The sequence below is a fragment of the Stigmatopora argus genome, chromosome 2 (genome assembly GCF_051989625.1).
Source record: "Stigmatopora argus isolate UIUO_Sarg chromosome 2, RoL_Sarg_1.0, whole genome shotgun sequence".
Lineage (NCBI taxonomy): Eukaryota > Metazoa > Chordata > Actinopteri > Syngnathiformes > Syngnathidae > Stigmatopora > Stigmatopora argus.
In genome coordinates, this window is record NC_135388.1 from 20,850,712 (window position 1) to 20,877,464 (window position 26,753).

General features: G+C 43.8%; 1 protein-coding gene and 1 long non-coding RNA gene across 3 annotated transcripts; one reads left to right on the forward strand and one right to left on the reverse strand.

Annotated features, from left to right (window-relative positions):
* Nucleotides 1-762: 762 nt before the first annotated feature.
* LOC144069857 (uncharacterized) lies at nt 763-3,581 on the forward strand. The gene is made up of 3 exons (XR_013298814.1): nt 763-1,191; nt 1,263-1,395; nt 2,868-3,581. It is a non-coding gene; the product is annotated as an uncharacterized LOC144069857 (long non-coding RNA).
* Nucleotides 3,582-4,366: 785 nt separating this feature from the next.
* LOC144068786 (voltage-gated potassium channel regulatory subunit KCNG1-like) lies at nt 4,367-26,166 on the reverse strand. Of its 2 annotated transcripts, XM_077593589.1 has the most exons (4): nt 25,826-26,166; nt 23,971-24,820; nt 14,933-15,629; nt 4,367-6,043 (listed from the first exon to the last, which is right to left on the reverse strand). In XM_077593589.1, the coding sequence occupies exons 2-4, from the start codon at nt 24,727-24,729 to the stop codon at nt 6,033-6,035; spliced, it is 1,467 nt and encodes a 488-aa protein (XP_077449715.1). In that variant the 5' UTR covers nt 24,730-24,820; nt 25,826-26,166; the 3' UTR covers nt 4,367-6,032. The 2 variants fall into 2 exon arrangements, with proteins under 2 accessions (XP_077449715.1, XP_077449707.1); XM_077593581.1 differs by lacking the exon at nt 4,367-6,043 and having other exon boundaries at nt 13,920-15,629.
* Between the last annotated feature and the right edge of the window lie 587 nt (nt 26,167-26,753).

Sequence of the window (26,753 nt, forward strand, 5' to 3'; positions counted from 1 at the left end):
AGGCGTAGGGATACGTCATCGCTTTCACCAACAATGGTTGGCTAGTGATAGAGTGGACTTGCCAGAGCTACCAAACTGTATCTGGAGCGAGCTGCACAAGCAAATATATTGTTGTATTGATTTAATAGCGGTTTTGTCAACCTGCAAGGGCTGAAGGAGGAGAAGAAATTGTTTTTTTTTCAGATTTACTGTCAAAGCCATTTTCAAGACGGACTTTACAAGAAAAGCTGGACATTATTAAGAAAGGTCGGACAACTCCGAAGCTAGCAAGCCTGTCACAACCGGGAACGACGTGTGCGGTCGCCGGTCTTTTGTTCGCCGTCTTTCAGCACTAAATCGAATAAAAACGTATGCCAGAAATACGACAGGACAGGCTCGACTTTCAGCATTAGCTTCAATGGCGATAAAAAAGAAGGAGGAAAGAAAGGAGGATGGATTTTGTGTACAGATAAAAAGGATTTTTGGTGAGTAAAATATGGCTATATTCCTAAATAATATTTCAATTGTATGAGGTTATTATTGATGCTTTTTATGTGTTGCAGCTGTAGCTGCAGTAAAGGTTTTATAGCCATAAAATAGTTTTTGAGGGTTGGATTGATTCAGACATAGCACTGAAGGCTTCGGTTTGAAATTCACGGCCCGCCACTGGTGTTTCCTACCTTTCGCCCGAAGTCAACTGGGTTAGAATCCAGCAAACCCTGCAACCCTTTCGAGGATGCGCGGTATGGAAGATGAATGAATGAATAGTACTAGAGTTGATAAAAGGCCTGCTAAAATACTTTGGACCTCCGATTAAAATATCTTAATGATATAAAATTCAATTAATTTCTAAAGATTAGCTTATGCAAAAATTGATGGGCTGCCATATAGGTGAAGAGGACTGTACATTGATATTCAATATTGAATATATGCTTCTCAGAATAAAGAAATCTTCGCTATAGTTCCCTTGTTCAATAGTGTAAACCCCCCACCCTCTGTTAGGCTCTTAGTATTTCTGTACTTTTTTCAGTATCGTAAAGCAGAAGGAAAGGGGTCACAGGCAGGAAGACAAAACCTGCTTTCTTAAAAGGCCACTGCAAAAAGAGAAGCAACATCATAAGATTCAGAAGATCAGAAGCACAGCTACCACTATGAAGACACTTGGTCTCCTCACACTCGTCACTCTGATGTGCTTTGTTGCTTTGTCTGCAGGTCAGTTGTAATGTTCTCTCTCATCAAAAGCAATTTTGCGGCAGGTGAGATTATTTCAAGTGTGTCTGTAGTTACAGGTTTTTCAGGCCAGGCCGAAATATTTAATGTCGGATGCTGTAAGAACAGCTCAAAAACAGCAATCCCTAAGAACAAGATAACACACGTGGCGGCGACACCAGATCGCTGCAGACACAAAGCAATTGCGTAAGTATCAGTGACATTTTTGAAAATGCATTGGTAACTACTGTTCATGACTATTTGCAAATTCTCAATATGAACAAATTGACATGATGTATATTATTGCAGTCACCAAAAAGATGAGACACAAATAGAAAATCTAATAATTGGTGGACAGTGATGACATAAAACCTATTCTGACGATGAAAATCTAGATATTTTTATATGAACTAAGCTAGTGTATTACCTAACACTGAGATTTGATAGGAATGCTTTATTCACATAGAACAGAAAAAAATCAAATAAGAAAAATATAACAAACAAAAGCAATTGAAAAATTAGACAAAATCAATGACACATTTGAGATGACAAGAAAAATATTGAAGAGAATACTAAAAATAATAACAGACCGGGGTGTCCGCCGCCTGTTGCCCATTGTTGGCCGGGATACGCTCCAGCACCCCCGTGGCCCTTGTGAGGATAGGGAGGTACAGAAAACAATTGAATGAATAATAACACAATTAGGACACAAGCTTTAAACTGCCCCTTTCTGTCTGTCATATCACATTTTCTTGTATGTTGACTTTTAAATTCTGAGCATGTCTCTCAAGGATTAACATTTAAAAAATATGAATTGTTTATGGCTCTTTCTATCAAAAAGGTTTCCGACCCCTGCACTAAAGTACAAGTCGCATTTTTGGGAGGGCAATTTTTAATTTTATCAGGAAATACAGTAATCCCTCGAATAGCGCGGCTTCAACTTTCGCGGTTTCACTACATTGCGGATTTTTTTCTGGGGGATTTTTTTAAATTGTAAATTCATAGAAATATGAAAATCCATGCTGAAACTCGCAACCGGAAGCCACTCCCCTGTCCTTCGCTTGCTACTAGAACTAGCACCGAAGTTAAAACATAATAATAATAAAATAAAACATTTAAATAGGGGTGACCATAGTTTGCGGTTTTTCGTTTATCGCGACCATGTCTGGTCTACATTAACCGCGATAACCGAGGGATTACTGTAATAACAAACATACGTCAAAGTAACGATAGTAAAATGGAGAACAACAGGCTGAATAGACAACTGTTTATATAACAGTTTTTTTCAAATAGCTTTAGCAGGCTGTCAGTGGTCATAGAAAAAAATATATACCTAGTCGGACTTATATATTACTTGCAGGCCCAAACTATGAAAAAAAGTGACTTTTAGTCCGAAATAATACAGAACTAGTTCCATATTTACAAAAAAATAAAGTATCCATATCCATAGTAACCATATCCTTAAGTAAGGTAAAAAAAAATCAAACAAACTAAAAGGAACTCACCGAGATACCAATAATTATTGAATTGGATTGAGAGAGAGTACTCAATTAAATACAATTCAAGGCCTATAACTATAACAATTGTAGCACCTGTTAAAATGAAATGTCGATTACACAAGTGTATTTGGAGTCCCTAAGGCTGCCTGCATTAAATAATCAATGTCTTTGTTGTTTCAGAGTCTCAACGGTGTGCAAGAAAGTCATTTGCCTCGATTTCCGTTGGAAACGGGCACAAAGGCTCTTGAAACATTTTACGAAAGTTTCAAGAAACAGAACACCTGTACCTGCTCCTTACAATCAGACCAGATGCCCAAACTATGTTGAATTACTTGTGGTATTTCGTTTAGGTTGAAGCATATTCTGTGTTTTCCTATTAAAAAATGTTTTCTGATTTTATTCATCATAATAGTGTTTATTTTTATTTTTTGAACATTAAAGTACCTTTTCTTTTAAGTAATGTGTATGGTATGTATTTATTTTGTAAAAGGTTGTACTTTGTAATATGTTTGCAATTCTGCTTAAACTATCGTTCAACAAACGACGGATGACCGGTTAGTGCGTCTGTCAGGAGCAGCTCGTTTGTCCCTCCTGGCTTGCCGTTGGGTTCGAGCAGCTGCAAGTGATTCTTGATTACTTCCTGATGTGTGTATTTAAGCACCACGGAAGTGGTAGTCATTGTCGGATCGTCCTGCGTGATACAGCATACATCGCTGCGAAGGTACTGTTCTCGATGCTCCGGTTTTGTTTCGTTTTGGGATGTACAAGTCCTTGTTATTTTGTAAGGCGTTTTGAGTCATTAAAGTTACTATCATGAGCACAGTTCGCCTCGTTCCCTCCTGCTTCCCCGCTACTGGGTCCAACTCCCTCCGATCGCACCACGACGTCTCGGCGCGATCGCATACCTGTCAACCTCTGCCGATAACTGCCCTTTTAAATGATTATGATTCCCCGTACGACTCCTAAGGTGTTTGTAAGGTTTTTTGGGAGTTTGTAAGGGGAATCATAATCATTTATAAGGGCAGTTATCGGCAGAGGTTGACAGGTATGTGATCGTAACAGAACGATCCGACCAAATGGACCCAGCCGGAGGCCATCGACGCTCTCGTCGACGCCAGACACCCAGCTCGTATCCCACCGACCACATGGATTCAGCGGGAAGCTCCCCAAAATCTTTTAGGGAATTTATAATGACTACGCCGTGGTGTGGGCACCGTAGAGACGTTCTGGCAGCGGAAGAATCCCAACTAGGAGGTAATTCTGAGCCTCCATTGGCCCCAGTCGAACGCCTCAGCTCAAATTTCACATATAACCCGCTCCATCGTTCACTCTGTCGTGCTGGGCGGATGGCACAGCTAAGTGAGAATACCCTAATTCCGACGACCCCTGTTGATCCCCCGAGTTATCTGAATTCGAATCCCAGCAATTCTTTTCCTCAATGGAGGGAGACTCCCCAGCCTCCATCGGCCCCGTTGGAACGCCGCATCTATGTCGGTTGGGACTCTGATTTTTCTGATTGTGAGGATGACCGGGAGCTAATTGAATTGTGGGCTGGAGATTCGGACTCGGACTGTGATTTCCTCAGCCGATTCGAACTTCGATACACCCCCCACTCCCCGAGGACGTTCACCCCGACTCCTTCTCCGATTACCCCAACCAGGATTCGCCGTGTCGACTGGCCATCTACAATGGACCACCACGTGGCGGGCGGCGGGGAGGCTCAGGTAGGAATTTTGAACACCGCTCGTCTTGTCTTTGTGGGGAGGCGCAGCAGCGAGGTTTTTCCCCGTGTCGGCTGGCCATCTACATTGGGCCACCACGTGGTGGCCGGCGTGCTGTGCCGTCCTCCTGGAGGGGCTGGCGAGCGCCGCGCCACAGGGAGAAGCGGAAGGAGGGCCTGGACGCTCGAGCCCCTGATCGAGCTCCTCGCTCGACCACGGCTGTCCAAGCTCCTCGCTCGACCTCACCCGTCCAAGCTCCTCGCTCTACCTCGCCCGTCCAAGCTTCACGTATTCCCGTGCCGAAGCCACGCACAATACTCCCCTTGCCGGCTGGACCGCCAGTCGCACCCGTTCCAAAGCCACGCACTAGATTCCCCGTGCCGGCTGGACCGCCAGTCGCACCCGTGCCGAAGCCACGCACTAGATTCCCCATGCTGGCTGGACCGCCAGTCGCACCCGTGCCGAAGCCACACAGAATATTCCCCATGCCGGCTTGACCACCAGTCGCACCCGTGCCGAAGCCACGAACCAGGCTTCCTGTGCCGGCAGGGCCGCCAGTTGCACCCGTGCCGAATCCACGAACCAGGGTTCCGGTGCCGGCTGGCCCGCCTAGGAGGAGGCGACTCTCCGGGGCCCCTGGACAAGGGGGTCGGCGGCGGCGACTCTCCGGGGCCCCTGGACGAGGGGGTCGGCGGCGGCAACTCTCCGGGGCCCCTGGACGAGGGGGTCGGCGGCGGTGGCGACTCTCCGGGCCCCCTGGACTGTGTGCGGTCGATTGGTCGCCGTCTTTTGGTCGCCCGGACTGCGACAACGGGCGACCAAAAGACCGGCGACCAAAAGACCGGCGACCAAAAGACCGGCGACCAAAAGACCGTCGACCAAAAGACCGTCGACAAAAAGACCGATGACCAAAAGACCGGCGACAAAACAAGGTAAAACAACACGGTCTACGCATCAATAAAGGCCAACAATGGCCATGAGCAGTTTCACTGAGCCGACGTGTGAGTGTATAAGAGTTTGTATGTACATGCGTTGTCCCTTTAAGAAGCTACGTCAGTCAGGCTCTTAACAAGTTCTCCAACAAAAAACAATAAAAGTCTGGGAAATTTGGAGCTTTTCTTTAGCCTAATAATTAATAGGGCATTAAGTATGACTAAATAGTAATTCGCAGTTTGTATTTAGGGAATTTGAGCAACGATTTAAATGGTAATTATCACTTACCTTCCGGGCGACCAAAAGACCGGCGACCAATCGACCGTGTACTCCCTGGACGAGGGGGTCGGCGACGGCGGCGACTCTCCGGGCCCCCCAAGCAGCCAGGGTAAGCTGCCCGACAACCTTTCTAAGATTCTGGATCAGCCTCTCCTACGCCTTGTCACCGGCCGGCGCGGACGCCCGCCGGATCAGCCACTCCCACGTCTCGTCTCGGGCCGGCGCGGACGCCCGCCGGATCGGCCACTCCCACGTCTCGTCTCGGGCCGGCGCGGACGCCCGCCGGACCGGCCACTCCCTCGCCTCGTCTCAGGCCGGCGCGGACGCCCGCCGGACCGGCTACTCCCTCGTCTCGTCATGGGCTGGCGTGGACGCCCCCCGGACGATGTAAACTGATGGGGCTGGTTGAGCACTAAAGTCCTCCTAAGAAAGAGTGTGAGCGTGTAGGGTTGTCAGTCTCCTTGTGCCCTGCTATTGGCTGGCCATCAATTCAGGCTCCAGCACCTCCTGCAACCCTTGTGAGGAAAAGCAGCTCAGAAAATTAATGAATATACATTTTGTGGTATGGTATTGTTGCTTCTATACTCCAGCTTTTAACCATTTCAAAAACCTCTTTGTTTGCTTTCTTGGTACGGGGGAAGGCTGAACTGAACTTATCTGTCACACAAAATCTGAATTTTGATGAGTTTGTTTTTCATTTTTCCCCTGCATTTGATTGGTGACAAGTTCAGGTGTCTATCAAAATCAGACGGAATATTTATATATATGTATATTTATTTATTAATATTATTTATTATTATTATTTTAAAAAAATTAAGATAGCGCCGTCAGGCGTCAGCCGGTGGCAGTAGCTCTGTCCACTCTTATTTGTTTTTCGTGTTTTACAGCCTTTCTATCTTTTTTTTAAATTACATTTTAATATTTCTTAATACATTCCTTTTTACTTTACTTTATACTTTTTACTGTAATGTTTTTACAACTTTCTTTGTTCTGTTAGCTTTGCTATATATATATATATATATATCTATCTCTCTCTCTCTCTCTCTCTCTATATATATATATATATATATATATATATATATATATATATATATATATATATATATAATCAGTGGGGGGCCGTCAGGGCCTTCAAGGCCTTCTCTGCTGGCCTAAGAAATATCTGAATCATATATTATATTTTGTCCATCAATACTAGAACAAATCACATTTCAGCCATTATTTGTTGCCAGGGTCAGAAATCTGCCTCAAGGCCTTCACAATCAGTTCTGCAGGCTCTGCTGCATTAAACAAGCGTCGATAAGACTGTTGCTTTAACCAATCAGATTTCGAGTTGGCAACACCACAATGCCTTGTCACAGGCGTAGGGATACGTCATTGCTTTCACCAACTTTGATTGGCTAGTGATAGAGTGGATTAGCCAGAGCTACCAAACTTTATCTGGAGCGAGCTCCACAAGCAAATATATTGTTGTGTTGATTTAAAGCAATTTTCAAGACGAACTTTTCAAGAAAAAAAAGATGGACATCATTAAGAAAGGTCAGACAACTCCAAAGCAAGCAAATCTGTCACAACCGGGAACGAACATTTTCAGCACTAAATCGAATAAAAATGTATGCCTGAAATACGACAGGACAGGCTCGACTTTCAGCATTAGCTTCGATGGCGATAGAAAAGAAGGAAGAAAGAAAGGAGGATGGATATTGTGTACAGTTAAAAAGGACTTTTGGTGAGTAAAATATGGCTATATTCCTAAATAATATTTCAATTGTCTGAGGTTATTATTGATTATTTTTTGTGTCACAGCTTTAGCTGCAGTAGAGGTTTTATAGCCATAAAATAGTTTTTGAGGTTGGATTGATTCGCTGAAGGCGTCGCTAGAAAATGCACGGACCGCCGGTGATATATATATATATATATATATATATATATATATATATATATATATATATATATATATATGTATATATACAGTGGTACCTCGAGATACGAGCTTAATCCGTTCCGGAACTGAGCTCGTATGACGAGATTCTCGTAACTCGAGCCGACGTTTTCCATTGAAATGAATGGGAAACACATTAATTCGTTCCAGCCCTCTGAAAAAACACCAAAAACAGGATATTGGATTGGAAAAAATGTTTTATTTCTTCTAATTCGCCATCTATTAACAAAGTAACACATAACTAGTGGTTTAATAGTAATAAAATGTGTTTAATCTAACTAAAATTGGTCAGATTTCGCCGACGGGAGACAGAGACGTTTGGGGGCGTGGGGGGTGGGGTTCTTTTTTTATTCCACGACAACGCACTCGTAAACGGAACAAACAAATTTAAATTAACTTGGATTAATATATACAGACACTCAAACATACGTTTAATGTAACTTTACACAAAACTGAATTCTAATTTTGTTGTAATCTTTTGTTACCTTCGTTTTCCGGGTTGGCGGTTTGCCACGCCTCCACCCTCACGTTCGCTATCGATGGACCGTTTGCTGTTGTATTGCCTTCAAAATATTCCCAAAATGATGCACACAAATGTCCTCACAATAGGATAACGCACGACCACTTGCCAACGAGAAATAGTCTTTAAAGAACAATCGCGGGAGCTTCTTTCCTTAGAAAGAATAACAGGAAATACAATAGTTGAGCTTACCCACGTATTGATTGTGGGTAATGAAGTTTTATTCTGAGAATGGTTGCCATTGCCTATGGGTGTTGTGTGCACGAGTATACTTCATTACCCAGAAAGCCCTCTTTTTGCCCGCACATGCGCGTTGTGCGTTTCCTGGTCTTAGGAGAAACTCGTCTGAATTAATCATTCCGTGCTCGTAGATATTGTTATACATGAAAGATATGCAAAAAAGACCTGGCTTGGTCGCATCACGAAATTTTGATCGCATGACGGGAGAATTATTCGATCAAAATTTCTGCCGTAAGACGAGAATTTTGTATGACGAGCGGTCGTATGATGAGGTACCACTGTATATATATATATATATATATATATATATATATATATATATATATATATATATATATATATATATATATAAGCAGGGGGGACTGGCGAAGACAGTTGTTGCACTAAAAAAATTCTCTTTTGAAAAATGGGTTAGATGAGAAAGGAAAATTTCAGTTACACACATAGCACAGCAAACGTGTATACAATTATGTAAAGATATGATACAAAAGAAATTCAGCACTTCAAATCAATCAAGCAAAATGTACAGATATGATATGAGAAGCAATTCAATCAAGCCAAAGCGTCAAAATAAATCTAATTTGATATGTGACTTGAGCTGGGAAACAGCGCTATCGCGTGTCCAAGCATGATTACTACCTGCCTACACTACTTGGGGGTTTTTACTGACATCAGCAGACTTAGTAACTGCTGAGCAATGTTCCCTCTAAAATGCGCGCGTGCACAATTGCGCACTACTCTCGTCTTCTCTGCGCAGCAGCAATCATATGGTGCGCAGTAAATTGTTTTTTTTTTAATTTTTTTTTTTTATTTTTTTGTTTTTTTTTACCCCTTTCCCCATGATGGCGCCGTTTAAGCGGCAGCCAGTGGCAGTAGCTCTGTCCACTCTTATGTTTTTCGTGTTTTACAGCATGTTTTACATGAAAAATTAGAGGGAACATTGACATGCACCTGCTTGTGGCAGGTGTGATACTGGTGTGCCCATAGCGAGCAATGATGATGTCGTGACCGGATGATTCGCCTAAAGACGTTTTGCCGACGCCTAAAGACGTTTGACAGACGGACAGGTCGCCGAATGAACGTTCGTTCTAACGGCGTTTAATGATTAAATACAAATACTAGTATTTGTTAGTTCAAAGTAGATCTTTGAGCAAAAAAGTTTGAGCACCACTGATTTTGAGGAGTATGTCAAATTGGAGGGTGGCCTGGTGGAGCGACTGGTTAGCGCGTTGGCATCACAGTTTTGGGGTCCTGGGTTCAAATCCAAGTTATGTCCACCTGTGTGGAGTTTCCTCTAGGTCAGGGGTCGGGAACCTTTTTGACGAAGAGAGCCACAAACAATTAATATTTTCCAATGTTATTCCTTGTGAGCCATACTACGAATTTAAAAGTCCAAATACATACATGTAAACCAGTGGCTTTTCAATTTTTTTTGGTAATTTCACCACTTTTAAACTGGATTTTTTTTTTAAAAGATTCTTATGCTGTTGCTAATCAATGAGAGGATGCATTCCAGAAGTCTACTGCAAAAAAAAGAAGATTAAAGCAGTTCTAAATGTAATATCTCAGTTCTATCACCAACGATTTCCATATTTTAGCTCACAGGTTAGCGAAGAGCCAGATGCACCCATCAAAAGAGCCACATGTGGCTCCCGAGCCATAGGTTCCCTACCCCTGCTCTAGGTACTCTGGTTTCCTCCCACATTCCAAAAACATACATTGTAGGCTGATTGGACGCTCTAAATTGCCCCTAGATATGAGTGTGAGTGTGCATGGTTGTCCGTCTCCTTGTGCCCTAGGATTGGCTGGCCACCGATTCAATGTGTCCCCCACCTCTGGCCTGGAGTCAGCTGGGATAGGCTCCAGCACCCCCCGTGACCCTAATGAGGATAAAGCATTTCAGAAAATGAGATGAGATTTGTAAAGTTATCTGTTTATGTTTCTAATGAAAATTTACTGATCATATCAATTTTTTAAAACTTGTTTCAATCTACTCTTTCTTGGTTTTGACAGAACAGCAGGAAGTGCAGGTTGTTTGTAAGAAAGAAGTGGGAGAGAAAGCAAGAACAAAATGTTGATAAGACTTTCTTTTTTTGAAGAAGTGCTGCGAGCATCACAGTTTGAATAAGATCATTCAAACAGTCCATCTGCCACAAGTTTAGTTGAAACTAACAAATGAATTAATGATAATTAAATAGAGCAACATTAATTAATTCATCTTCCATACCGCACATCCTCGTAAGGGTTGCGGGGGTTTGCCGAAGCCTATCCCAGCTGACTTCGGGAGAAAGGCAGAGACAGTAGTACACCCTAGATTGGTCGCCAGTCAGTCGTAGGGAACACAGAGAGACAAACAATCATCCGCGCTCACAATCCTACCACCATCAGTGGGAATCGAGCCCGCGCAAGTCAAGCGAGTGAACCTCTACACCACGAGGTGGCCTAGTAAAGAAACAAAACGCAGCCAGTCTTCCCGCTTTAAATGAATTGGGTGTTTATTGCTGTCAATGGAAAATATTATGAAAAAAAATCTACTTTAAATACATACACACAGTCACACTTAGGGACAATTTTGAGTGCACAATCTTCATATCATTTATGGTTTTGGGATGTGGGAGGAAACTTAAGTACCTGGAGAAAACCCACACAGGCACGGAGAGAACATACAAACTCCACTTAGAAAGGTCAAAATCCACAAGGAATTAAACCCTGGATCTAAGAACTGTGAAGCGTATGTGCTAACCACTGTGCGCCTACTTCTATTTATTATTATTAATTTATAAAGGGATTCATTTTCTGTACCGCTTATCCTCACAAGGGTCGCAGGGAGGTTGGAGCCTATCCCAGCCAACTACGGGCACCAGGCAGGGGATACCCAGAAATTTGTGGTCGGCCAATCGCTGGACATAAGGAGATTAACAACCAATCATGCACACACTCATACCTAGAGGCAATTAAGAGTGTTCAAACAGCCTACCATGCATATTTTTGAGATCTGGGAGTACCGAAGTAACCCACGTAATCCCCCAGAGAACATGTATTATACATTTATAATTATAATAGATAAATAAATACATTTTTAAAAATCAAAAAATAATTTCAAAAAATACATCTTGTAATCTGTGGCTACCGTTTACTAAACTGTGGGTAGAATTTAGTCATCTGTGCGCACAAAATACTACACTGTGGGTACGGATTAGCTATGAAAAATATTTTTTTCTACCCTAGCACCCCAGGGGGCTTTGCACCAACTTAAGCCTTCTACAATTTGAAACGCTCATGTTTGAAGATTGCGTTATGTACTCATATACCTTTTGGTATGTCATAGAGATAGACTATGCATGCTGTATGTTTTTATGATGATTGCAAACTTTCATGTGTAGTTTGTAAAACTGTCTGCTTGAAATACAACGTTGCTTGTGATAACACAGCATGATTCAGCAAATCTAAATGCTCATTTGTGTTACAATCGAGGACGGAGGACCCCAAAGCAGGCAGGGAGGCCAGGACGAGGGAGGTGGTGCTCAAACCAAAACTTTAACAACTTAAGCAGGATCTTAGAAAATAACAGAGACTTAGAAATCAAATCACATAACCAAACCTGACAAGGGGAGACACGGGAAAGCGAGGAACGTGGCACATGGAACATGGTAACGTGGAAACATGGCATGGACGAACAAAAGCAGACGATCCAACGAATTACATAACAATCAGTGAGGTTTAAATAGACTGACATGGGTTGACGAGACAATCAGGAAGACCTGGGAAACACAAGCACTGTTTGACAGCAAATAACTTTTATTCACGTTGAATTGTCGTTCTTTGATTTGATGTATTTAATAAGGGACAGCAGATATTAATGAACATAGTTATATATTCATGTTAATGAACATATAGGTGAAAATATGTAAGATTGTAGCCAAGGGCTAATTTCCATCTTTAGTCCCTTGTGTAGGTACAAGATAAACGATGACTTACACTAGACACACACACGCACACGCACACACGTAGCACAATTTTAGACAGTGTCGTGATTGTAATTTTGTTCGTATAACAGCCAGGAATTAAAATGATTGGCTAAGAGGTTCAGAGATGGGAGTTGATGTATGTTAATTGGTATTGAGTTCCAGGTATGTGCGGCACGGACAGAGATGGTGCTTTGGCTGAAAGCACTCTTTTTGGTGCTCGGATGATTTGCTGAAAGACGTTTCGCCGACGGACGTTTGACAGAGTTACAGGTCGCCGAATGGACGTTCCACCGAACCGTCAATCGGCCGAATGGAGCTTCCGCCGAGCGGAAGTTTCGGCGGCGCGCTCGCCCCGCCCCCGGATCGTGTGTGTACAAATTTTGCAACCTCGGCCCGCGGGCCATTTACGGCCGTTACAGATAACATTCATTTAGGAATAACAAGGGTATGTACTGCCTGCCCGCCCCCCGCAATAATAAGGGCATGTACTGCCCCCCGCTGGGCATATTTCTAAATACAAGTACACGGCATATAATGACAGCACTCGTGTTAATTTCATCCTAAAACAGCATTTAATGATCAAATACAAATACTGGAGCTCTTTGGACATTAGAACCGAGCCCAGGGAAGTGAATTCCTCGGTAAAATGTCGCGATAAGGCAAAAAAAACGTCTATATATACGACAATTCGCCAAACGGCTCAAAATGCGTTTAATGATTAAATACAAATACTAATATTTGTATATACAATACTAGTATTGTATTTTATACTAGTATTTTATTTAAAAGAAGACAAAGGAAATTCACATATTCGTCGTGTATACAGACTAGATGTCCGATGCGCGTTGTGAAACAACGGAGCTTGACGTCGTCACTTGTCGGCCATTTTAAGAACAGAGCCATTCGCCAAACGGCTCAAAATGCTCTCAAATTCGGTCAAATCCAGCCGAAAACAGCGTTTAATGATTAAATACAAATACTAGTATTTGTATTTAATCATTAAACGCATTTTGAGCCGTTTGGCGAATGGTCGTATATAGACGTTTTTTCGGATACGATCGGGGGAAAAAAACCCGCCGATGTATGTGGTGCTCACACTTAGAAAAATATATGGTGCTCAGGATTCCAGCGGGGCATGTGTCACCCCTGTCCGCCCACAGAGCACTGTGCTCGGTGAAAAAAACCCTCCAATGTGTGTGGGGCTCAAATTTGAAAAATTTCTGGAGCTCCAGAAATTCAGCGGGGCGTCGTCCAACCCAGTCCGCTCAGGGTGCACTATTCTCGGATAGGCTCGGGGGAACCCCCGCCGATTTTTAAAGTGCTCAACTCGGGAAATATATGGAGCTCGATAATGAAACTCAGCATGTGTCATTAAAATCCGCCCACAAAGCACTGTTCCCGGGGAGAAACCCCCCGATGACCTTAGGGATATGATTTACATACTCAGCGGGCCGGATTAAAAATCCTAACGGGCTTTATATGGCCCGCGGGCCGAGGTTGCAAAACTTGTACACACACGATCCGGGGGCGGGGCGAGCGCGCCGGCCAAACCTCCGCTCGGTTGAAGCTCCGTTCGGCCGATTGACCGTCGGGTGGAACGTCCATTCGGCGACCTGTCCCTCTGTCAAACGTCCGTCGGCGAAACATCTTTCAGCGAATCATCCGGCCACGCTCTTTTTGAGGGGAACTACACAGTCACCTCTAGAGGCGTAGTGTTGGATTTTTTGGTACAAAATCTTGCAGTGGAGGAGAGGAATTGTGTTGGAAGATTTTGTAAACTAAGGTAGCATCTCATATTTAAGAGTATTGACCCAGTTCAGGCGTTTGTGTTTTTTTAAATATCTGACAGTGGTGGTGCTGTCCAATACTTTAAGAGCTTGCTTATATGGTTTCAATTGGTTTTAGTGTTCTTTTGCAGGCCGGTGACCAACTTGTTAGGCAGTAAGTAATGTGTGTGATATTACCATTGTGTCAAAATATAATTTTGCTGACTCACATGTTAGATTGTTTCAAATTAACCTAAAATTGGACAAAATGAATTTTATTTTATTTAGCGTGTTTTTTATCTGTCGTTTGTAGTTGAGAGTCAAGAGTGATTCCTAGGTATTTAAATTCTTGGACTACATTGATTGTTTTTCCATGGACAAAAACCTTGGGGTCGCTGTTATTTGGCGCTCTTTTTGAAAAGTACAGACCGTCTTAGATATGATTATATAAGTGTAGTTAGGATTTTTCAAGCCAGTTATTCACGCTCGTCATTGCATCTGTGAGTTCCTGTGCAGCATGTTTTTTTTTTCTTTCGTGTGGACACATAGGACGGCATCATCGGCATACATACACGTTCTTTCCAAATGGGTTGTGGTGAGGGTTCTCAGCTTTTTAAAAATTCACAAGCAAAATGTCTTTTTGATTGGCTAAAGTTTTAGCAAAAGGTTTGGATGATTATCTGAGTTGAGTCATTAATAAATGTACAGCAAGGGTTTTCTTGATATTGTATATATAATATCACATATACATTTTGCCAAACAGTGAGGACTACAGCGATGAGCATTCAATGCCCACTCGTAATGGAGATGCAGGCTCATTTGATGTCAATTGGACTTTGGAGCACCTCTCCTCTGACTCCGCTGCTAATTCCTCACCTCTCTCTTCTTTCCAAAGCCTCTCGTACTCCTGCTTCAGCTCCTGATAGGAGCGGGAGAAGGTATGGAAAATGGAAGTGGCGGGGAACGCCATGATGAGGATTCCACTCAAGATACTAGTCAATGCCACTATCTGTCCAGGGAGGCTGCGGGGTACCATGTCTCCATAGCCCACGGTTGTCATAGAGATGATTGCCCACCAGTAGGTGGCCGGAATGCTGTTGAAGCTGTGCTGCGGGTGTGTCGTGGCGTACGGTGCCAGCTCACTCTCCGCAAGGTGGACCAAGGGTGAGAAGAGCGTGACGGCCACGCAGACAAAAAGCAGCAGTAGACCGAACTCCCTCATGCTGCGCTGCATGGTCAGGCCCAGCGTTTGCAAGCCCAGGGAGTGGCGAGCAAGGCGCATAACGTACAGGATGCGCAGCGCACGCAACAAGCGGAGAATGAGACTCAATTTGTCCAGGTAGCCTCTGCCGGCACCCACTACAATTTCCTCCTGGGACTCATCCCTGACGTCCACAACCAGCGTCACGTAGTAAGGAAGGATGGCGATGACGTCAATGATGTTGAGGGGCCCTCGAGCAAAGGCCAGCTTGCTCTGGGCGTTTAGGAATCGCAGCACAAATTCGAATGTAAACCAGGCTACGCAAATGGACTCCACCACAAACATGCTGTGACACTTCTGGGAACACTCGCCCTGCAACACAGTTTGGAAATCCCACTTAAATACTGTACATTGACAAAGTGATTTTCTGTGCATTTTTAAATCTATGTACAGATGAAATAAGGCTTACTTACTAGTGTGGCACACAAGCTTCCTCTTTGGTATACACAAATATGTCTTACTGCTCAAGTTGATAGGTAGGTAACGTGTTACATTTACTTGTATAACGTTTTGAGAAAAATGAACTTCTAAGACTAGTTTTACCATGCCATCCTTTTTTTACTTTTCCTTGAGTAGATTTGTGAAGAAATGCTACTCCTTACTCCTTTGAGTTACACTAGCGTGATTACAGTTTTTCTCTCTAGTATAAATACATTTTACTTGATTTTGCTTGAGATGCCTAGAGTGTCTCTACTCGTTTCAGCAATGAGACGTTACAACAATAATCACAGTCCTCCATTATACAACATATTACACGTAACATGACCACGAACAAGCTTGCAGTTGGAAGTCCTAAATGATCACACGAAGCCTGTTCAAACACGTGGCAGCTTTAATAAATGTTTTCACATAGAGCGCTGCCATCAAAATTAGTCAAAGCGCAAATTTCACCCTGCCAGTTTTTATTTGGCATCGATAAAGCATGGAAAACAGGATGTATACTGTATTTATTCGAGTATAACGCGCAATTTTTTTACCAAAAAACTGAAGCAAAGTTCGGGTTATACATGAGGTCTTTGGTTTTATGACCAAATCCCGATGAAAAACTGCCCCCTGCCAGTGAAAAACTCCCCTCCGGAGTCATTATAATGGGAGACGTCAAACCTGTCTTTGTCCGCCAGATGGCGATAATCTACCTTGTTTTACAAACGCCAGCCCTCTCCAAATAGCCTCCGGCAAGTTTAAAAGGGTAAAATGGGTGAAAATTTTAAAAAGTCGCTCCAGGGAAACGTTAGCGGGGCACCTGCGTGCAGGACTCCGCCCAGTGAGCGCTATCCTTACTCAAGAAGAATTGAATCAATTGTTTGGTGAATTTGATGATGATGAATCAGACTTTGAAACATTTTAAATATTATAATGATGAATTAGACTTTAAGGATTTAAAATTGTAAATTCCATTTGAGAATTGTGTTCATACTGGTAGTTGTTTGTTTTACCAGGTTTCCGTACCATTTGTTGTGAATTAATGTTTGTTCATGGCGACATGTGTTCAGCATTTGCCAGTTACCAGTACCGGTGCAATCCTTGGTGTGAGCTGAAAAAAACTGAAGAAAAAAATTAACCAATATTTAGTCACTAAATATGGGTGCACGTTATACACGAGTGCGCGTTATACTCGAAAAAAATATGGTTATCCATTTACGTAAGTGCACTCAGGCTATTTGGACAGGTGACTTTTCAGTTCTGTAATTTTTTCTCGTTAGAATTCGATGATTTTTGGAAATTGTTTGGTCTAATGTGGTCAGTTAATATGTTATAAAACAGTACAATAATAACAGTTCATATAGATGACATTGTGCTGAGAAAAATAAAGCATTGTTTGAAAAATGTTGACATTTTAAGCAGTTATTGAGGAGCACTTCGCAGGAAATAACCCAAAGAAGATGTGGCAGGGAATACGACATATTTCCAATTACAATGACAATAATGTGTCTGTTAACGCAGATGCCTCACTAGCAGACGAACTGAACTCTCTTTGCCCGCTTTGAGACTGACAAATCAGACCCAGTCTCAACACATCCACCACCACCCTGCAGCAGTACACTGGAGCTTCAGGAGTATGAAGTGAGACAGGTACTGCGGACTGTGAAGACCAGGAAGGCTGCTGGCCCAGACGGAGTACCTGGGAAGGTGCTCAAAGCCTATGCTGACCAGCTGACTGGTGTTTTCACAAAGATCTTCAATTGTTCTCTGCAACAATCCATCATCCCATCCGGCTTGAAATCTGCCACCATTATCCCTGTACCTAAAAAGACAACCATTGACAGCCTGAATGATTATAGGCCTGTTGCACTTACGCCTTTGATCATGAAGTGCTTTGAAAAGTTGGTTGCCCGCCATATCAGTGATACAATCCGTCCCTCAGTTGACCCTCACCAGTTTGCCTATAGAGAAAATAGGTCCACTGAGGACGCCATCGCCGTAGCTCTACACACAGCACTGAGCCACCTGGAGCACCATGGAAACTACGTGAGGAGGCTTTTCATTGACTATAGTTCAGCCTTCAACACTATAATACCGGACATCCTGGCTGAAAAACTCTCCCACCTAGGACTATCCTCTTCCATCTGCTACTGTATTAAGAACTTCTTAACCAACCGTCCACAAACTGTTAGACTTGGTCCCCACCTCTCTTCCTCCATTACACTGAGCACTGGCTCCCCTCAAGGCTGTGTACTGATTCCTCTTCTGTACTCGCTGTACACATGCGACTGTACACCGACCCACCAGTCTAATTCCATCATCAAATTTGCCGATGACACCACTGGGGTCGGACTCATCTCAGGAGGGGATGAGTCGGCCTACAGAGATGATGTCAACAAACTGTCTTCGTGGTGTTTGTTGAACAATCTCACACTAAAAACCACGAAAACTAAAGAAACAATCCTGGACTTTCGCAAACGCAGCACAGATCTGGCCCCACTCCTCATAAATGGAGTATGGGTAGACAGGGTCCAGTCCTTCAAATTCCTGGGGATCCACGTCACGGACAAGCTCTCCTGGTCTACCAACGCCATGGCAGTGGTGAAGAAGGCCCAGAAGCGATTAACCCATTTCCTGAGGGTACTCAGGAGGAACAACTTGGACACTAAGCTTCTGGTAACCTTCTATAGAGCAACTGTGGAGAGCATCCTGGCATACTGCATTACAGTGTGGTACGCTCGAAGCACGGCAGCAGACAGAAGCGAAAAGAAACGCATGGCGCTTACACCTCACCAAGATCGCCAAGACAAGATCTACGGGACAAGCCTGGTCCTTAGTAAAATCCCTCTCAGGCACCAAAACACAACAATCTGGTGAGTCCCTGGTCTACAAGAACAAGGAGTACGTGAGTGACCGAGCCAAGCCAACAGCATTTATCGGTCAGCGGACGCAAGAGTGACAAGCGGAGCAGACGAGCAGTGCGTTCTCTACGTACAGCTACCCGCAGACTGCTCGGCTCACCGCGACAAGTCCTCGAGCTCCCGTTCACCGATACTGAACTGCAGACAGCGCTGTCCCAACTTAAAGCGGGTAAGGCAGCTGGACCCGACGACATAGCCCCGGACCTTCTAAAAAATCTCCCGGCAAACATCCTCCCCGAACTACTCCATATCGTCAACACCAGCTGGCTAGAGGGCTGGTGTCCACAAGCTTGGCGAGTGGCCACCATCATCCCTTTCCTCAAAAAAGGGAAGTCACCAAAGGACGTTGGGAACTACAGACCCATTGCCCTCACCTCTACGCTTAGCAAAACGATGGAAAGGCTCATCGTGAACCATCTCGCCTGGTGGTTGGAAGATAAACAGCTTCTCAGCCATTGGCAAGCCGGTTTTCGAAAGGGAAGAAGCACGACGGACCAGGCCCTGCGACTGTCGCAGTTCATCTCTGATGGCTTCCAGTCGACTCAACGACAACGCACGCTTGCAACATTCTTTGACTTCAGCAAGGCATTCGACCAGGTATGGAGAACAGGTCTCTTACAAAAAATGGCAGACCTGGGGGTCCCCTACCGCTTCATCAGATGGATCGCCAACTGGCTCACAAATCGCACAGCCAGGGTCAGGATCAACAATACCGTCGGCAGGAGCAGAACCTTCAAAGAAGGGGTCCCCCAAGGCTCGGTCCTGTCGCCCCTCTTATTCATCTACATTAATGACCTCCTCGACAAGTGCAACGATTCCACCCTGGTCAGCGCCTATGCAGACGATCTGGCTCTTGCTTGTCGGGGTAGGAACAAAGAGGAGGTGGAAAGCAGACTTCATGCGGAGGTTGAAAAAGTCTGGAGGTGGAGTTCCGAGGCACACCTAAACCTTAACACCACCAAGTGTGAGGCGTCATTTTTCAGCCTGGACTCAGCTGAGGCCAAATGGCAACCAAATATCTTAATAAATGGCGCTGCCCTCAAGCATAACCCCACCCCCACTTTCCTTAGCGTATCCTTCGACCGACAACTCACGTTTGCAGAGCAAGCGAAAAAAGTTCGACAAACCATGTCCAAAAGAACGAATCTCCTCCGCAAACTCAGTGGCACATCTTGGGGTTGGCAACCAAATGACCTTAGAACGGTGTATATTGCCACCCAGAGAAGTCTCGCAGAGTACACAGCACCGGCATGGGCCCCCTGGCTGGCCCAAACTCACCTCAAATCCCTTGAAACTGCCCAACTGGAAGCAGCCCGCGCCATAACCCACCACCTCAGGTCTACCCCCACCGAAGCAGTCCTACATGAGGCACATCTTACACCCCTCTCATCCCGCCTCAATTTACAAGCACTTCTTAAGGCGGATGCCTGGAACCAGCTGACTCCTTCTGATCCCCGACACCGCCTCCTCCATGAAAACGTCAAAATGCGGTTACAAAAGAAGCCAGACTGGCGATCTTTGACCCTTCCCCGTCTTACCGCTCTTGAACTCCATACCCCTTGCACATACTCTTCCCACCCCTGCCCACCCTGGCTATTACCCCCCTCCCCCATCCAAACCGCCTTTACTGCAGTCTCTAAACACATGCCGACCATCATCCAAAAAGATAAGGCCGAAGAGCTCATCAGAAGCATGGGTGAACCGGACCTACAGATCTTCACCACCAAAGAAGGCACTGCGGACGGTGGTGCAGATTTCGTCGTCATTAAGGAGACTGCAATCATCCACCAATGGCATGGTGCCACTGGCACCCGCAGCAGCTCCTACCACTCTGAAAAAGTGGCACTGACCGAGGCACTCTCCTGGCTGAGGGAAACAGCAGACTGGCAGACATCAATCATCCTCAGTGACTGCAAATCGCTGGTCCAAGCTATGGGAAACCCCCACACGCAAGACCCCGCCATTCGGAGACTTCAGGGTGACATCGCCCTTTTCCCTCCGCCTAAGTGACTACAGCTACTGTGGATCCCGGGCCACTGCAACATATGCGGTAACGACCTGGCCGATGCCCTAGCTAAACTTGGCTTGTCAGATGACCAAACCCATACCTCCCCGGATGCAGCCACAAGACGTGCCATCATCCAACGTGAAGATCGCTCCTCTCCTCCCACCCCCGCCTTTTGCAGACCTACACTACGAAAGTCACAGAGGAAGAACTTGCCCTATCAAGAGGAGACCGCACAGACCTGATTCGTTTCCGCAGTGGACACCACCCCCTGCTCCGCCGTTGGCTCCACCTTGTGGGGAAATCTGACTCGGATTGCTGCCGCCTGTGCGACGAGGAAACAGAGTCGTCTGAACACCTATGGCTCCGCTGTCCGGCCTTAATGACCGAACGCTACCATCGCGGCCTGGGCAACTCCCTGGATGAACTAATCCGTGTTCCAGTGGCAGCTCTAGCGCTGCTGAGGGTAATCCTCAGGCGCCTGAGGTGAAAAAGAAGAAGAAGCAGACAGAAAGGCCATGCAGAGGGTGATCAACACTGCCCAGAAGATCATCGGCTGCTCTCTGCCCTCACTGGATGACATTGCCAGCCCTCGCTACCTCAGCAGAGCCAGGAACATTGTCAGGGACCAATACCACCCTGGTCACAACCTGTTCCAGCTGCTTCCCTCTGGCAGATGCTACAGGTCTCACAAAGTACGGACAGATAAACTTAAGGACAGTTTTTTTTCCCTCAGGACTCTGAACTTGAGCTAGCACGACACACAATCCCTTCTGTGCAATAACCTCCGGGTGTGCAATAACAATGCATAATATCTTAGAAATCTGTGCAATATTTTAGAATCTGTGCAATATTTCAGAATCTGTGCAATATTTTAGAATTCTGTGCAATATTTTAGAATTCACCTAGCCGGGATGTGACTTTTTATACTTTTATACTACTATTTATGTTTTTGTTTGTTTGTTTTTTTACTAGGAAAACACATTTTGAAAAGCTTGGAGTAGCACCACCAATTTCGTTATACGCAGCTGTGTATGATGACAATAAAGGCTTTTGATTTGATTTGATTTATTTCTTAGGGATTGGTTTTAGTGTATTTTTTCCTGTTTTACTTGGCCCTGTGATTTCCCATTGAGTTCACCTGTCGTTTCCCTGCACATGGTGTATTTCCTGCTTGCTGCCTCTTGCGTAGCCCAGGTGTTTCTGATTGTCTCATCAACCCATTTCTGTCTATTAAACCCTGTGTGTTTGTCAGTCCTTGTTGGATTGTCTGCGTTTGTCATGCTCATGTCCTCGGTCCTCGTTTCCCCACGTCTTCCCCATCAGGGTTCATTTTGTTATTTGATTTCGAAGACTTTGTTATATTTTGAGAATGTTGCCCGGTTTATTAAAATTTTTGTTAGTGCACTCTTCACCCTGTCTTTACCTGCTTCTCTGCATTTGGATCCAACTACGCTCCATGCCCCCGCAAAACTTGACATTATTCATTACTTTTGTATTCTTTTCACAACTTTTTATAGTGGTACTTGAGTACATTTTGGGGATGACTACCTTTATGTGAATTATTTTGAAGTCATGCTACTCTATCCTTAGTCAAATATATGCAGCACAAAATACATTTGATTGACTGTCATTTTCTCTTCTTTTTATACTTAAAGTATTTTTTTCATAAAATTCTTAATCATTGTAGCCTAACATTTTAACTTTATTCCTGGAAAATTGTTTTTTGTCCTCTTTTTTATATTTTGACTTTTTCATGAATCTTCAAATTTTAATATATCAACTTGCTGTTTTTTATGTTTGCACTCACCACATTTATGGTAAATTCTGATATTTTCTGAAATATATACTTATATGTTTTTGCTTTGTGCTTTCAATTTCAGTCCAGTAAATCTTGTAAATGTACATGGCTGTTGGATAATTAGCTTATAACAATAATATAAATCAATTTACTTAATAATAAAATAATACTTTTGACAATATTATTAGAAATTTACATCACTATTAGCCACCTGACGATGCAGTTGTTCTTCCGCCTGACTTTCAGGGTTCGTTTCCCACTCAGTGGCAGTGTGAGTGGTTGTCTGTCTCTCTGTGTGCTCTATGACTGACTAGCGAGCAGTCTAGGGTGTAGTCTGCCTTTCGCTCAGAGACAGTTGAGTTAGGCTCCAGAACCCCCGCAACCCTTTCGAGTATGGGTGGTATGGAAGATGAATGAATGAATACATCACTATTCCTTGTATTCATAAAATCCTTTAGTTATGACCTCTGTCTCGTTTTTGAGACATATTTAGGCCTTCTACACTCATGTGCTTTGTTTATCCGTGTTTGTTTTTCTTTCATCAGTTGCAATATAAAAAGTATATATTACCCTGCCAGAATCTTCCATCAGGAAGAGATGCAGTAGGCGTGCAAGTTTTTTTTCATCATATTTAGTCATAGCATAATTAGGTTTTCTCACTGCCGCACCACATGAATACAGTCGTACCTCTACTTACGAAATGAATTGCTTCCAGAACTTTTTTCCTAACTTTAAATATTCATAACAAGTAGAGGTGTACTTTATATGTAAATTCTCTAATTCGTTCCACGGTCCTGACACAACCAGCGCCTAAACCCTTTAAAATTGGTCAAAGTGTCCCAATTTTGTATGAAGGATGTGAGGAAAGACACAAAAATGAGAGAAAAAAAAATAAGCAAATGATTTATTAATGTCTTAAAATAAATAAAGCATATGAAAATGTGCGCTGCGCCGCTGAAATAGTTCCCTCCGTGGCTGTTATACTGGGAGACGTAATAACGTGTTTGTCTGCCAGATGGCGGCAAGAGCCCGTTCTACCAGGGCCGTAAGGCATCCACTTTGTAGTACATTTTAGACTTTTACGTGTGCGTGTGTTTGTGTGTGTATGACAATATGTGCCGCGTTGCATTTGTACGGTTTTTAATTGCTAAATAAGGGGGATTGCAATAATTAATAAGGGGAGAATTTAGCCGAGGTGGACTGGTATTTAAAAGAGAATCTTGAAACATGGATAGTGGTTGTTGTGAGAGCCCAGTAGAGGGAAGCAATGTTCTAAATTGAGAATAGTTGCATCTGCGACAATATTTTCAAAATATAATAACGGATAAGGAAATGCATTTACTTTTGGGGTGGATTTCGTAACTTGGATCTTTTTTGCTCATTTGCATATAAAAAAAATCTTAACCAGAAAATTTCGTACCTAGGGGCATTCGTAAGTAGAGGCATGACTGTACTTTGAAAAAATGATCTAAAAGTTATGTCAGTGTCAAGATACATACACACCCTAGTTTCTTCATCTCTGAGGTCGGGCATGGTGCTGATACACAAGCTGATTACTGTGACCAGGACCATAGTAACAGAAACGCAGGCAAATATCTTCCCTGCCCAACCCGAGTGAGGGTTTTCCATCACTTCTGGCAACATCCAGATCAACTTGCCGTGTCCTTTTCCCACTTCTGCTGTGTTCTTTTTCAATGTCAGCCTCTTCTGTCTCCATTCCTCTTCTTTGCGTTCTCGCTCAGCCACCTCTTCCACACGGGTGATCATGCGACGACGGCAACACCGCTCCATATGACCCGAGTCCACGCCCCAGTAGTCCAGCTCGTCATGCAGAGACACTGCGCACAATTCCTTAAGCAGACGCAATTTGCCAGCTGCGAGGAAGTTGAGGATGACCCGAAAAGCTGTAGGGTTACGGTCAAAGAAATATTCCTTGCACGTCTCGTCATAGTCATCGCAGAGACGTGAAATCTCCTCCGGGGTGGTGCAGAAACGCAAGCGACCTAGACGACTCTGGGGGAATTGCTCCAACGTGCTCCAGGGGAATGTGTAGCGATTACCCCCAACATTAACGAGGACTTGAAGAGTGTGATCGACAACGTGCGAGGCCTTCGGGTCACGCAATTGCTGGGCCCGCTGGAAGTACACCCCCTTGATGGTCTCGGTCTCTGGGATCTCGGTGAAGAATCGGTCAAGACTGCTGTCATCACTGCTAATCGAGTAAGTGTTGAAGTTGTGGTTGGCATTGCTGATGATAGGCATTCTTTCTTCACTGTATGTGGAGGGACTGAAGCGGTATTTGAAAAAGCGCCCGACTGGACGCTACGGTCGGCAACCAGGAAGAAGCTGACAGCTGCAATGAAAAAACAAAATTGGTGAAATTAGAAGAGAAATGCGTTCAGGGACAATTCAGTGTTCATGTATTTTAATGTGTTCCTTTATTCATTTTCTGAACCGCTTTATCCTCACTAGAGTGGTGGGGGGTGCTGGGGGCCTATCCCAGCTGACATCAGGCCAGAGGCGGGGGACACCCTGAATCGGTGGCCAGCCCTTTGCAGGGCACAAGGAGACGGACAACCATGCACACTGACACCCATACCTCGGGGCAATTTAGAGTGTCCAATCAGCCTACCATGCATGTCTTTGGAATGTGGGAGTAAACAGGAGTACCCGGAGAAAACACACGTGAAGAAAAGCGTATCATGACAATCGATATTAAGCACGAAATCATCGAAAAACATGAGTTGTGTACACGTGACTGAGTTAAATTTAGTGTAACGTAAGATTAAAACTTTTTAAAGTGTGTATAGGAATTTCATTTAAGTTCAATTTAAAGTTTATGTTACGTTACAAGCGCATCCGTCAAGTCTCTCTCTTTCTCTCTCTCTCTCTCTCTCTCTCTCTCTCTCTCTCTCTCTCTCTCTCTCTCTCTCTCTCGCTCCCATTTGCGAACTCCCCGTTGTATTGAATAATGCCTCATTTTATTATTAAACATTACAACCACTAGTTATTTGTGACTCTGATGGTAGATGGTGAATTACAACCAATAAAAATGTTTTTCCATTGTTATATCCTGTTTTTGGTGGGGGGGTTTCAGAGGGTGGGAACGAATTAATTTGTATTTAATTCATTTTGATTTGAGATACGAGTACATCGATACATGAGCTGAGTCCCGGAACGCATTAAACTCGTATCTCAAGGTATGTATGTATTTAATTATGAGATGCAACGTCATTTTTTTAAATTATGTAAAGTATACATGATTTTAAAAAGTACTGTAGAAACGAATATTACTTATACCTAATAAAAATCCTGGGGTGTGGGTCAAAGTTGAATGGAAGACTAGTATCGTGCTCACCTTAGACGTCGCGTCTGTGCTGTCTCATCTCAGTAGGATTTCTGTTTCGTGTCGAGCACATTTCCTCAAGCAGTTGTCCACACAAACACGCCAAGACTAAATTGTTCGCGTGGATATCCACGCACTCACAGTCTCTTCAAAATCCAGCCGTTATTATAATACATCCCCACTCTTACTAAATTGGCTGTGAAGTTTCCATTGCGACCGTCTGCTCTAAAGAGTACATTATTGGCTAAACACTGTCAGATTGACGAGAAAGCAAATATAATCATCTGGTTATGCCCTCTTTGTGCTCCCGTCGGCAGTCAGCGGCTGCTAGGAGTGACCAAATGCGATTATGCGCGCCCCCAAACCTACTGCTGGGTTTTCATCTGTGTTTGACAGCAGTACCGTCCATCCGTCCTCCTCCTCCGCCCCCTCCCTCTCCTCCGCTTTGAGCCTATTACAATGAAGGATGGAGAGACAGGGGAGGGGGGATTGGATTGTTGGTTTGTTTTATGAAAAGTTTGATCACAATCTATGCCGGTTCATTCATTCATATATATTATATTATATATACGTATATATATATATATATATATATATATATATATATATATATATATATATATATATATATATATATCAGTGGCGGTCCGTGCATTTTCTGGTAGCGCCTTCAACGTATCAATCCAACAGCATTTCATACGTGAAACGGCAAAAAAATGCACTAAAATGAGGTAAAATCCACTTCCTAGCAGCATTTATTGATTGAATACAAATACTGGAGCTTTTGAGACATTACAACCAGGCCAGGGGGGTGATTTATCCCGGGAAAAGACAGCGATGGACGTCAATGGCAAAACGGCAAAAATTAAACTGGGGTAAAATGGGGTAAAATCCACTTCCTAGCAGCATTTAGTGAGTAAATACAAACACTGGAGCTTAA